At 44.8% G+C, this 12,903-nt stretch overlaps 1 protein-coding gene across 1 annotated transcript in view; it reads right to left on the bottom strand.

The window, feature by feature from the left end:
* The window catches only part of SGK1 (serum/glucocorticoid regulated kinase 1), a 74,942-nt gene that overhangs the window by 33,012 nt on the left and 29,027 nt on the right, over positions 1-12,903 (bottom strand). Inside the window, exon 2 of the mRNA XM_082215977.1 lies at positions 9,888-10,103. Within this exon, the coding sequence (XP_082072103.1) occupies positions 9,888-10,103 (216 nt within the window). The remainder of the gene's footprint in view (positions 1-9,887; positions 10,104-12,903) is intronic.

Below are 12,903 nucleotides of genomic sequence, written 5' to 3'. Positions count from 1 at the left end.
AAGACCCCAAGCATTTAGTAATTTGTAGCATTCAGTAATTTCTAACATTCACAAACTTTTTAGAATTATGGGCGCTTTTGTACCCCCAAATTCTAGTATCCCAAATCTGTAATAGTACTAGTATGGGTATAACTCCTTACAGCCTCCAGAATTCCACAGATGAATGCAGGGACACTTCTAGGATGCTTATTCTTACACCAAGGTCCAAGGATCATTGCCTGAGGGCCCTGGCACTTTGTTACACACTACCGAAAGTTCTTGTCTGCATTCTGTATTTATTTACTCTGCAATGACTGGTCCTATAATATGCTGATCAGCTCAAATTGATCCTCAGCAGCAGCAGCACCATGTGAAATGTCATGGAGTGGAATCCAGTGTTGCACCCTTCCAGTCCTTGCACAACTTAACTAGAATGCCATACCAGTGACTCTTCATTTCTGAAAACCTCTCGACAGAAAACAGATCACAATCTCATGTAACTTTGGCATGTTGACATTTTGACATTAAATGTCAAAAAGAATTGCCTTGTGCAACTCAGAAACACATTTCTGATACAATAAGAGGCACACGAAAAGCACTCCCTCCTTCAAACTAATGCTTCCTAACATGTTTCTTTTGTTCATGCTTAATAATTAAATTATTAAGAACCTGGCCAAGGGCACAATTTTGTGAACAGAGAATGGTCATTTAAATTGCTGTGTGTTGAGCATAACATAGACCTCTTTTCAAATCATGAATGTGTCACTAGTGGCAGAGCATATACCCGCTCTGCCCAGGGCGGGTGCGCTCCCGAGGGGGGTGTAGCGCAGAGGGTGCCCTTCCAGAGCAGCATGCAGGCCCTGCAGCTGGGGGCAGAGCGAGCCACCCATGACGGACATTCGGTGCGCCGCCCACCCGCGACTCCCAAGCCTCCCCCAAGCTGTCAAAACTAAGAGGGAAGGGGGGAATGCTGATGGCAAAGTGGCGCAGCTCCTCCCTTACCCCGACGGCTTGGGAGTCATGCTGAATGTTACCCCCCTCAGTGAGATCACCCGGGGCGGGTCTGCCCCCACCGCCCCCTTTCCTACTCCCCTGTGTGTCACAAACACTGGGTTTCTTGGATAGATCTGTTTCTGCTGGAAGAAAAGCAGCAGCTGAAGAATGTCAGCCCCCTTCTCCTGAGACCCTGGTCAGGAATTGTCGTTTGAGTCAAACATAGGCAATAGGAACAATAGTGCTATACTATCTCTTAGTTTCTGTCCTGATGGCCAACAACTTTCATTATAATGTTTAAAAGGTAAAGGGACCCCTGACTATTAGGTCCAGTTGTGACCGACTCTGGGGTTGCGGTGCTCATCTCACTTTATTGGCCGAAGGAGCCAGCGTACAGCTTCCGGGTCATGTGGCCAGCATGACTAAGCCGCTTCTGGCGAACCAGAGCAGCGCACGGAAACACCGTTTACCTTCCTGCTGGAGCAGTACCTATTTATCTACTTGCACTTTGACGTGCTTTCGAACTGCTAGGTTGGCAGGAGCAGGGACTGAGCTCACCCCGTCACGGGGATTCGAACTGCCAACCTTCTGATTGGCAAGTCCTAGGCTCTGTGGTTTAACCCACAGCGCCACCCGCGTCCCTTATTATAATGTTTAGCTAGATGTAAATCCAAATCAGCAAAGGTCCCTTGTAACTTTAATTAGAAGCTTTCTCCTTCATTAGTTTCAAACTCTCTCTCTCTCTCTCTCTCTCTCTCTCTCTCTCTCTCTCTCTGTGTGTGTGTGTGTGTGTTGGGTGATGCCAAACTACAGTAAGTCTCACACAGAGATGACCCACTGATATTACTGCACTTCTCCAACTCCAGTAATTTCAATGGGTTTGCTTTTACTATGACTAACACTGGGTACCACCCTGGGATATTAAACAATCACTCATCAAGGGCCCCATACAAATTCAGATTTAGAGTTTAGGAATGGATTTCCCTTAATTCCCACGTGCTTAAATTCGCCTTTCCGGATTAGTGCTGCCCTCTTTACTTTTCCACTTGGGAAGAGGCAGCAATCCAACCCATACCAGTGGTATTTGCTTTTGACTATGATGCCTCAAAACCCTTGAACAGATTCAAGTGGGATTTAATAATGCTTGAGTGCAGTCACTGCTGATTTGCATAGCAGGCGCCTGACCTATCATGTCTCAGATCTGAGTCATACTAAAGATTTGCCAGCTTTCCTTGGAATGACATTTGTTCTGTCATCAAGCATTGGGGAAGGGGAGGAGAGGGGGGAAGAGGAGGAGCACCAGCTGCGTGCCGCACAGTTTGATGGTGTTCATTGGAATTACATATAATTTTAGCCTGCCCATTTGCTGGCTCTCCTTCCCCATGCCTCATTTTAAAACTCTTTGTGTTCAGTTCTTCTGACGCATCTAAATATCTTTCGTAATAACCCTATATCAAACCATTACGAAACCATGGAAGCAGATATGGTATTTCAATTTAATAATCAGAACAAACATCCTGCTCTCACAGAAGATCCTCTCTCTAAACTACTCAGATTTTGCAATAAAAACTCCTTATCTTCTTCTTAAGAATGATAAGGCACTAGAATGGCAGAAAGACTGGGCATAGTAATATACCTGCTATCTCTGTACTGTATTTGCTGCTCTGTCCAAGTAGGTACTTAGCTTGGGCAGCCTAATGGATCCACTGATGCTCTTGGAGAAGCAATGGCCAAAAACTCGTTTTAAAAATCAGTTATATCTGATATCTCAGATATGTCACTTTCTGGATAGCCAAGACCTCTTAACAGTTATCTGTGCTTTGTTACACCAAGGACTGACTACTGTCATGCATTCTGCATGGGGCAGCCCTTGAAGATGAATCACATGTTGCAACTAACGCAGGTTGCCACATTAGCAGCCAATATTCTTGTGTTCTTGTGCCAGCTGGGCATTGGGCCTCTGGGTTAAATTTAAAATGCTGGTTCTTAGTTTTTCAGAACATTTGTCAGAACATGTGTGTACTCGGAAGTGGTATACATATGTTCAGAGGAAGTGCCTCAATAAAATTTAAAGAGCCTAAGACCTTGCAGACTGCACATGCTCATAAAATGTAGGCCAGAGCTTTCCAAGCTGTGTGTTGAGACACGTTAGTGTGTTGGCTGCATGTGTCGTGCGAATGTTCCCTGCACTCCTCCAGGGCTGGAAAGGGGTTAGTTCAATCTCTGGTTTGCTAGGAAAACTTAATTACAGTGGTACCTCAGGTTACATACGCTTCAGGTTACAGACTCCACTAACCCAGAAATAGTGCTTCAGGTTAAGAACTTTGCCTCAGGATGAGAACAGAAATCACATGGTGGTGGCGTGGCGGCAGCAGCTAAAGTGGTTCTTCAGGTTAAGAACAGTTTCAGGTTAAGAACGGACCTCTGGAACGAATTAAGTTCTTAACCTGAGGTACCACTGTAATACAATATTTATATTGCCAGTCAACCTAGTCATTGCGAAGTGACTGTTTAGGAAATGGGCCAAAGCTATGGCTTCCATTTCAGAATTTTGGCTCACAATTTGAGGGATGATTTTGGTTTTTGCTAACTCACATAAACCAAACACTTTGCAAACCAGCTGCTGTTGGATTTTAAAATGAGGGATGCTGAAATACCCATGCTCTAATTGCTCCCAAATGCAGATTTAGTTATTTTTAAAAACTGATTTTGGGTTTTAAGACTGGATGACATGTGTATAAATAGTCAAATTTTTTATTAGCCTCCATAAGCTCTACCTGGTCACTCATCATGCCAACCGTATGAAGATAAAGTGGACAAAGATCAGACGATGGCTTCAGAAGCTGCTGCTTTTGTGCTTCTGAGCTACATTTGTCCATCCACTGTGAGGTTTCATGTGAATGCTTACATAATGCAGTCCCCCCCATTATCCTTTCTTAGAGCCACTTTGAGAGGGGGCAACCGAGAGCAGGAGAAACAGTAGATGGCCTCACGACTCCTCCCTCGCTCTCAGTGGCCTCTGCCTGAAGCAGCTTTTCAACCTCACAAAAGGGCAATCAGGCCACAGTTAGAAGCATCTGTAGGCAGGGCCAGTTCAAGATCTCTTGGTGCCTGAAGCAAAGGGCAAGATGCCATCTCCTCCATTCCTGATACAGAAGCTGATCAGATGGGCACTTGGAGCTGACTTCAATGCTGGTTGAAGGGCCAGTATCATTCACTGCTCCTGCACAGCAGCAGATACTGGTGTGGGGCACTGCTGCCTGCTCACCTGGCTCACCTGGCCTCTGCTCAGAGGGGGAGAGGTGAGGCTGGCATGCTGCAAATGCACACCAGCAGAGCCAATCCAGTATTGCCTCTGACCTACCCATGAGTTGGAGTGAGGCAGCCACCTCAGGCATGGGGAAGTATCCCCACAGGTGCCCCACCCGCCCCTACCACTGCTGGAAAAGTGAGGAAAAGTGGCAGCTTCTGGCTAGATCTCTCAGAACTGTTATGAGGTCTCACTGGAAGCCTCCACAGCTGCTTGACCCCAGTAAGCAAGGCTTTGGTGGAATAGCAGTAGCGGGGATGGTGCCTCATGTCACCTCAGGCAGCAAAAAGGGATGTGCTGCTCCGGTCCGCCAATGCATTAGCACAGGGATAGGCAACCTAAGGCCTGTGGGCTGGATGCAGCCCAGTCGCCTTCTCAATCCAACCCAGGAATCAGCCTGTTTTTACATGAGTAGAATGCGTGCTTTTAATTAAAATGCATCTCTGGGTTATTTGTGGGACATAGAAACGAGTTCATTCCCTCCCAAAAAATATAGTCCAGCCCCGCACATGGTCTGAGGGATGGTGGACCGGCCCATGGCTGAAAAAGGTTGCTGACCACACCACCTGCACCACTGCCTCCCGCCTTCCCCTCTGCCTCTGGGTTGGCAGCAGTGATGCAACCAAATGAAGGCCAGGTGAGAAGTGTCTCCACGCCATGTCATCCATTACTGTTCCCGAGGGCCCCAAGTCTAGCTTACGAGGTGCAGGGCAGGCTGCATGTCCAGTCCCCAACCCTCAGTACCTGAAATGCTGTTTGTATGTAAGGTCATCAGCTATGTCAATCTCCACTGGACCCCCAAGAGGCCCCGTGATATCACAGCAGACCTTTGTTTCTCTTGAAAGTGACTGAGTTGCCCAACAGACATAGGCTCAACTTTTCGGAACCCCCAGCCTGAGACACCACAGATAGCTTTGGACCACATAGCTGACAGATCTGGGGCAACAAGGAAGCATTTGGTCCAACATTCATCTATAGGCAACTTTGGGCTAAGTCCAAAAATATGACTGGGTACTTACAAATGCTGCTTTTAAACGACACCTTACCAAACAGTGGCACATGAGTAGAGGGTTGGAGCAGCAGCGATACCCTTTCCAAAGCAGTCATGCTACATTCACTGGGGCAGGGAAGGGGTGAGGGCATTAGCAAGATCACCCAACATGGCATTTTTGGCCTTACCCCCCACATCTCTGCCCCAATATTGGCAGCACTGCCACTGAGAGGGCACTACTGCTGCACTGACTCCTCACCTGCTGCTGCACCTTACAGGTGTTAATAAGTTGCACCAATTAAAGTTGCAATCCTAATCATCCTTACTAGGGAACAAATGAACGTAGTGGGACTTATACTTTCTAGCAAACATGAACAGGGTTGTACTATTAGAGTCTTTTTGACAGACGATAACAGATTTATCTTGTTTATTGGGTAAGAGAAATGTTTGATGTATCAGAAAAATATTTGGAATTAATTATTTTGGAAGTCTTTAGGTCAAATAATCTAAAAACAGAACTAAAACACAACACACTTGATTTTCTTTTTTCTCCTGCCAACATCATTTAAAACTGCTCTACTTTTACTAATATTTCTGTGGTGGGCGACAAAGCAAATCAATAAATCAATACAGCACAACTATGCCAGAGAAAATCTTATTGAAGGGCTTATGTGTTTTCCATGTTAATCCAAGAGTTGCACAGCCAGTTTTGAGAGAGAGAGGGGGGGCGGGCGGGGGGATATTCATCTAAAAGCAAAACTGGTATTCAAACTTGTTGTGCCAGCTCTTTTAAAGCTAGGTTATTTTCAGTTGCCCTTGTTATGTAATGTGTGCTTGGCTTTGTTTTGAAAGTTAAGGTTACAAGCGTCGAATGAGGCAGCACATGCTTTAATTGGCAATGTTCACATGGAATAAAATAGTCTGTTTGAGCACCTCCCACATTCCCAGTTCAGCGCTTGAGGGTTAAAAACTGCACATGAGAGCAAAAGCAAGGATGATGTATCAGAGAAGGCAAAGCAATTTTAATTCAGGGAGGTGAATTATCTGTGCCAGAAATGCTGGTCTTGTGGCCATTCCTATCCAACAATGCACTCCAGATGGGCTGGACTTGAAACACAATTGTTCTGTAGCCGATGGCAAGAGATCAGAGTCATTGAAGCTGCAAGTTTGATCCATGCAATGCTGCCTATTCAAACACAGCTCCAACACTTGCATTTATTTCGAATTTATACTCTGTCTTACAAGTAAGGTTGCCATATTTCGAAAAGCAAAAAAGAGGACGCTATGACAGCCATTCATAGCAAATAAACTCAATTTGTCTCAAATTTTACCCCTGAAAAAGAGGGTGTGTCCTGGAAAAAGAGGACACATGGCAACCCTACTTACAAGACAACCAGGAACCTCAGGACAATTTAACATGCACTTAGTGTACACTTACATGGACACTAATGTATGCCAATATTCAGAGTAAGTGATGAAAACTACAGAGGACCAATCCTACAGGGCCCTGACTGAATGCTCTGTTATGATCTCATTCGGCCATCCTTCATGTCCCCCACTTCTCAAGAATGGATTTGCCAGCACAGCAGATCTCAGGGAGGCCCTCCTCACAAACACACCCAGAAGTATGGGAGCCACTTTCCCTGTGATGCAATCCTACACCACTGGGTAGTGTCTGTGAATTTCCAAACATATGGGCAAGGCTGATTGTTTAACTTTCCCATCCAGTTGTGCCTTTCCCTTGCCCCTTCACACACACTGTGGTTTTGGTGATCAATGCCATCCCTCCCGCCCTGAAAGGTGCCCATTTGGTGCAGAAGTGCCACAACATTAGTTGCACCGACACGCTTGCTTTTCTTGAGTCTGCACTTGCCGCTTTGGTGCAGGATTGTGCTTCGATGGCAGCAGCTGACATGCCTCTGGATGAGTGTGCAAATCCTTAATGTTGAAATACTAGTCCTTGGATGTCAAAGGCTACCTGCCTGCTAATCTTTCATGAGCAAATCCTCTGGGTTGTCCTATGTGCATATCGTGCTATGTGCGCATGGTGCGCTTTTAAGTGACCTTTTCAAACTGTGTCAAGATTGTGGAATGGCATCTCCTCTTTGTGCTTTTTTCCTGCTGAGGAAACATCTCTACATCTCTACGCTGCCTTTAGCAAAAGTAAAGAGGGGTGAAGAAAATCTCCATTCAGCTAAATCTTTTCCATATGAATGTGCAAATGTAATGGAAATCAGCTATTGAGGCCTTTTTTGTGCAGCAGGCTCCGACAGGCCTGAGTCTTAGAGCTAGCATAATAATTTACACAAGTGTCTTTTATTTCTTTAATTATTTGGTCCAAACTTCATATTTTAGGGGGAAGTCATCACTGGAACTCAGCTTCTGAAGAATAATTAGATTTTTATTATTATTATGGCCAAAATTTTTATTCACCTATTGCTGTTTCTTTTTTAATGTGGAGTTATTACTGTTTTCAAGTACCTTTTTAAAAACTCCTATCATAACAAAACCAGGAGATTTGTAACCCTTCCGTGGCTTGAATGGTCCACAATGTGAATTTTGCTTTCTGAGAAACCTGGATTTGTTTGGCTGCCAAAATCCACAATGCAGAAGGAGATGCAATTTTAATAATCTGGCTAGGATTGCTATATTGGAATCCTCTTTTTGCTGGGTCTGCTTCTGCTGCAGCATATTGCCTGCTAGCTTCTTATTAAACAGGGATTTGTTAAGGTTATTATACTGAATGCTACATTTCCTTTTATTAAAAAACCTCAGAGCCATTTATGTGGTGCTGTGGTTAGAATGTTGGACTAAGACTGCTGAGAGCCAGGTTCAAATTCCCACTCAGCTATGAAACTGACTGGGCAAAGTTGGGCCAGTCCACTCTCTCTCATCCTAACCTTCCTTCCTTCCTTTCTTCCTGGGTGGTTGTGAGGATAAATGGGGTATGTGTGTCACTATGTGGATTGCCTTTTGCTCCTTGGAGGAAAGGCAATATATAAATATAATAAATAAGCACATGGGAAAGTGGGTCTTCCAATGGCCTCCAGAAGGTCTTTACTATCAATCAAGCACTCCCAGTCAGTTCACCAAGTCAGTGTTAACAATTAATGGTGCTGTGAGGGCTGCCCGCGCCATATGCTTTTTCTGAATATTTAGACCAGTTTTCTGATGGAAACCATTTGGCTGGCTCTGCCAAACACAGGGAGCACAACTGTCTATGATGGAGGATTGCCATAAGGCCCCATGACATACTACAAAATTGCCAGGAAAATGACCCCGTGGAATAATAATAATATCTTTTTTGTCATTGCCCCCTCTCGGGGTCAACGAAATTACAAAATAAGCAACAAAATAAGAGTGGGTGATAGGTATCTTCAGTTCTCTCCATTAGAAACACTGGAAGCTGCCTTAAACCAGGTCCTAATATTTGTCGATCCAGTCCAGTATTGTCTACTCTGTCTGCAGCAGCTCTCCTGGACCTCAGACACCATTCGCATCAGCCAATGACAATGGCACTGCTGTGTCAGAGGAGCCCTGACCTTACCACTGCCCTGCCCAGTCCAGTATGGACGCTGGCTTCAAGAGGGCTCAGCTCCACTGCACTGGCTGCTACTGATGTTAGGGATTGAACACAAGGTCTTCTCTATGACAGATAAGTACTCTACCACTGAAGTATGATCCCTTCCAAACTAATCCAACAAATGGAGAGTGTTCCACATTTATTATTTTGATAATGGATGGTGACACAGGGGGCATTGCAAGGAGTTCAGCACCATAGGTTGTATAGCCAATGTTCTTATTAGACAAATCCATGGAATATCCATGGAATCCATGGAATATGGATATCAATAGCTACTAGTCATGGTGTTCTCCCTCCACTCTCAAGTCATATGCCTCTGTATACTAGTTGCTGAAAGTCATAAGTGAGGAGAGCTCTGGACCACTCAGGTCCTGCTTGTGGATTTCCAGTTGACCTGACTCAGTAGGGCCCTTAGGTTCTTACATTGTGCAGATGGAAGGCAACTTGCTCAACCAATCTTCCTGTTCCTCATTCTCCTGAAGACTCAAGCCTCCCCCCAAAAACCCTCCCCAGAGGACCAGAGGAAGGCTCCAAACACTGAGGGCTCTGTCATATGGGTTTTCAGTGGAAAGAGGGAACTGTCAAACATTGAGCGGAGGGATCTTGCACAAGTGGAGCTGCTACTGGAGCAAGATCCTTTGGCCTGATTCCAAGTGATTTCCTTCTTGTCACTGCAGCTCCACACGGCACAGCCTCCACTGTTCAGGTGGGCTCCCAACCCCTTTGAATCAAATCAGGGGTGATACAAAGGAGGGAGGAGGGAAGGGCAAGATGGGTTGCACTAGCTGTTTTCCACTCACCTAACCATTGGATACAGCCCCCTGCCTTTGTGCAAAGTCAACACATGCACAAAAGCTAGATGGGGCTTTTAGCTCACATCTCCTCTAGCTTATATCACTTCAGAGGGGCCCCCATTTCACCCTTGAATGTATGAATTGCAGCCCTTTCCCCATAGAAAGCTAGGTGTAATATGTTCTTATCACAGCGGAGAACTGCACGTGGCGTGAGAAGCGAGGAAGGATCTTGCTTACTTTGCAGCTTCTGTGGTCTTCCCAGGAACACGACTCTGTGTCCTGTGGGACAATCCCTCTTGGAAAAGCGTGATCACTGAAGCACATCTGACATAACGGAGCCTCAATGTCAGGCTCCCCTTGAGGTATATGCATCACAGTGGACCCCGGGTATTTGAGGCTGCTGGCCTGATGTTTTTCCATGCTCACCATAGGGCTCTTAATCCATCTTCGTACCTGTAAACATAAAACAAATCCTCCGTTTAACATCTGCCCTGCGGATTTTCTGACACAGGCTGTTTAATGCAAAGCACATGTGGATAATCAGATGGCGATGACTAACATTTGGACTGGGCTCAAAAGAAAATATATATATTAAAAAAACAGTCTGAAAGTCTGTTTGAGGGAGAATGCAAAAATCCACCCTACCCAGAACACTACAGAAACTTCATGCATTAAGAATAGACATACTGCAAGTGTTAAACAAGTTCAACACATTTTAGTCTCACTCTGCTCACAGAGTAACAACTTTTATGTTCAACTGCTATCTTAAATGGTCTCATTACTTCCCATTCTGTTGATAGCGCACCCCTGGCAGCAGTGATGGTCAGATTAGGAAGTGCCTGTTCTGCATCCTTGGTCTCCTCTCTGCCTTTTTGCTGTAGCTTTTTGTTCTGAGATCCCACACACAGGGTGTTCCAGTTTAAAAACTATATTGCATTTTCAAGACATCTCATCTCATTCACATTCTAATTTTGCAACCTGCAGGCCCTTGAACCAATGTTACCTTCACTCCAAATCTGCTTTATCCCTACCAAATGAATCAAAAGTTGCAGTGCTTCATTTTCCCCAGAGGAACAAATGGCAGTCACAAACTTACAAGGGAAGTTCAGGCTGAATGAGCACAGCAACTCTTCTCAGTAGACCTTGCCCCAATGAGGCACTTGAGAAGACTGAAGGTTCTCACCTTCCCACAGTTCCCTAAGTCATTTTCTCCCCAGATTCTTCCCAAGCAGGAACCAGGGAACCAGGCAGAGGGCCTTCTCGGTAGTGGCACCTGCCCTGTGGAACTCCCTCCTATCAGATGTCAAGGAAATAAAAAACTACCTGACTTTTAGAAGGCAGCCCTGTTTAGGGAAGTTTTTAATATTATGTTGGGAGATGCCCAGAGTGGCTGGGGAAACCCAGCCAGACGGGTGGGGTATAAATATAACTACTACTATTAACTTCATCTTGTCTTTCTTTGCTCTGCCCTCTTCACTAATCTTTGTGTTCTGGGAGACCAGGGGGGAGGCGAGCTGGTCACAGCAGGAGGGGGAGACTCCCTGGCTTCTTCAGCAGTTTGCCTCTTGACCACACTCCTGTCCAGCCTCTGCTTCTGCCTCTGATTTTGGACTACTCCCTGCCACAGACTCTTCCTGCTCACTAAACCCTTTTACCTCTTCAGCTTTCAACACCTCCTCCTCCCAGTCTTGTCCCTCTGTCCACTCATTGCTGTCCCACCACCAATCCCCTGGCTCTGTGTCTTCTTCCCCTGGGGAATATCTGAGGGGGTTCCCTGGATGGTGCCTCCCACCATTCCTGTGCACCCAGTCAGTCCATTATATCCTTGGAGGAAAAGGTGGGATATTAATGCAATAAGAGAAACACTTTGTTTCTCATAAAACAACTGTGGGTCTTTTGGGGAAGTGGGTTTGTTGTGCAAGATCTATATCTATGCAAGCTGAATTTGCCCATATGTGACTGAACCTGCTTCCAAAATAGCAACAGTCAGGTTTCTGTTATCTTTCTGATTCAGAAGACCCTCTCCATTCAACTATTTAAAAAGCCCCTGAACTAAAAACAAAACAGAACATAGCGCACCATCGACTGTATCTGTCAAGTGGGAGTAACTTTACCCTCTCTGACAGGGTTGCTCGGCTGATGAATGAGAAACGCATTGAATGATTGCAGTCACAGTAACACAGGATGGCTCAAAGATCTGTTGCTGCTTCCTGTGTTGTGTGTGGTGTAACCCAGCATAGAATTTGGGGTGGTTTGTTTGCATGTTCTGTATTAGATCCAGGCTCGTGCTCTGAATGGGGAAATTAACCGTTTCATGAATCATCATTCCTGCCATAGCAGTGAAAGTGCAGCCTGGCATCTGGTAACCAAGGACACAGGTAAACAAACACAATGACTCTGATGAGTTGCTAAGTCTGAATTTTGTGCTGTTGTGTTGGTTTGTGGGGAAATCACACAAACATACCTCTCTATGGACACAAAAACAAATAAATAGACTCATCTTCTGGGGAAGTGGGAATATGCCTGTCATTTTCCTATGTTTCCTCTGCCTGTGTCTTTCACCCTCTCCAGGACTACTAGTTTCTGTTGATTAGTTTAAATTGTAACTCCTTTGATGTTTCTTTGAGGTCTCCATCCTTTTGTGTCCTTCAACAGTCCAGAACCCCTGCAGATGGGTCCATGATTCATATAATGTCTGTGCTTTTCCAACAAAGCACAAGATTTAAAACACAAACACACACACATACACACACGGCAAAATGCCGAGTGAAATCATTTTTCCATGATGCAAAAACCAAATGTGTTTTTGATCTGTCTTCTTCTGGTTTTATAATTCCCACATTCCTTAATAGGGTACATGGTCTGTTCTTTTTAGTCTTGGTTTTTTGCCAGACTGTTTTTTTAAAATATATATATTAAAAAAAGCTTTTCGTTTCAAGATTTTTAAATTTAATTCACTTATTTTAGTTTGGCAGGTCTTCATGGCATTCATTTTGCCAAAGATCATATAGCCTGAGATTATTTAGCACATCATAGATGTGAAATCATCAGTGTGTGTTTTGACCTATTTACCAGGGCTTGGTATCGTGACAAGAAACATTATATTTTCTTGGACAAACAGACAGTTTCTTTTTCAGCTCAGTCATGCTATCAAAGACACTGCATTAGGTGTATCTACGTCTATTTGGTTTTGCATGGATGGAGTGGATCTAAACTTTATTACATCTGCATCAAAAGCCGATGGAAACTTTCT

The sequence above is a fragment of the Podarcis vaucheri genome, assembly GCF_965113315.1.
Source record: "Podarcis vaucheri genome assembly, chromosome: 3".
Classification (NCBI taxonomy): domain Eukaryota; kingdom Metazoa; phylum Chordata; class Lepidosauria; order Squamata; family Lacertidae; genus Podarcis; species Podarcis vaucheri.
Note: the sequence above shows the minus strand (reverse complement) of the source record. Positions and strands in the feature narration are given on the sequence as shown.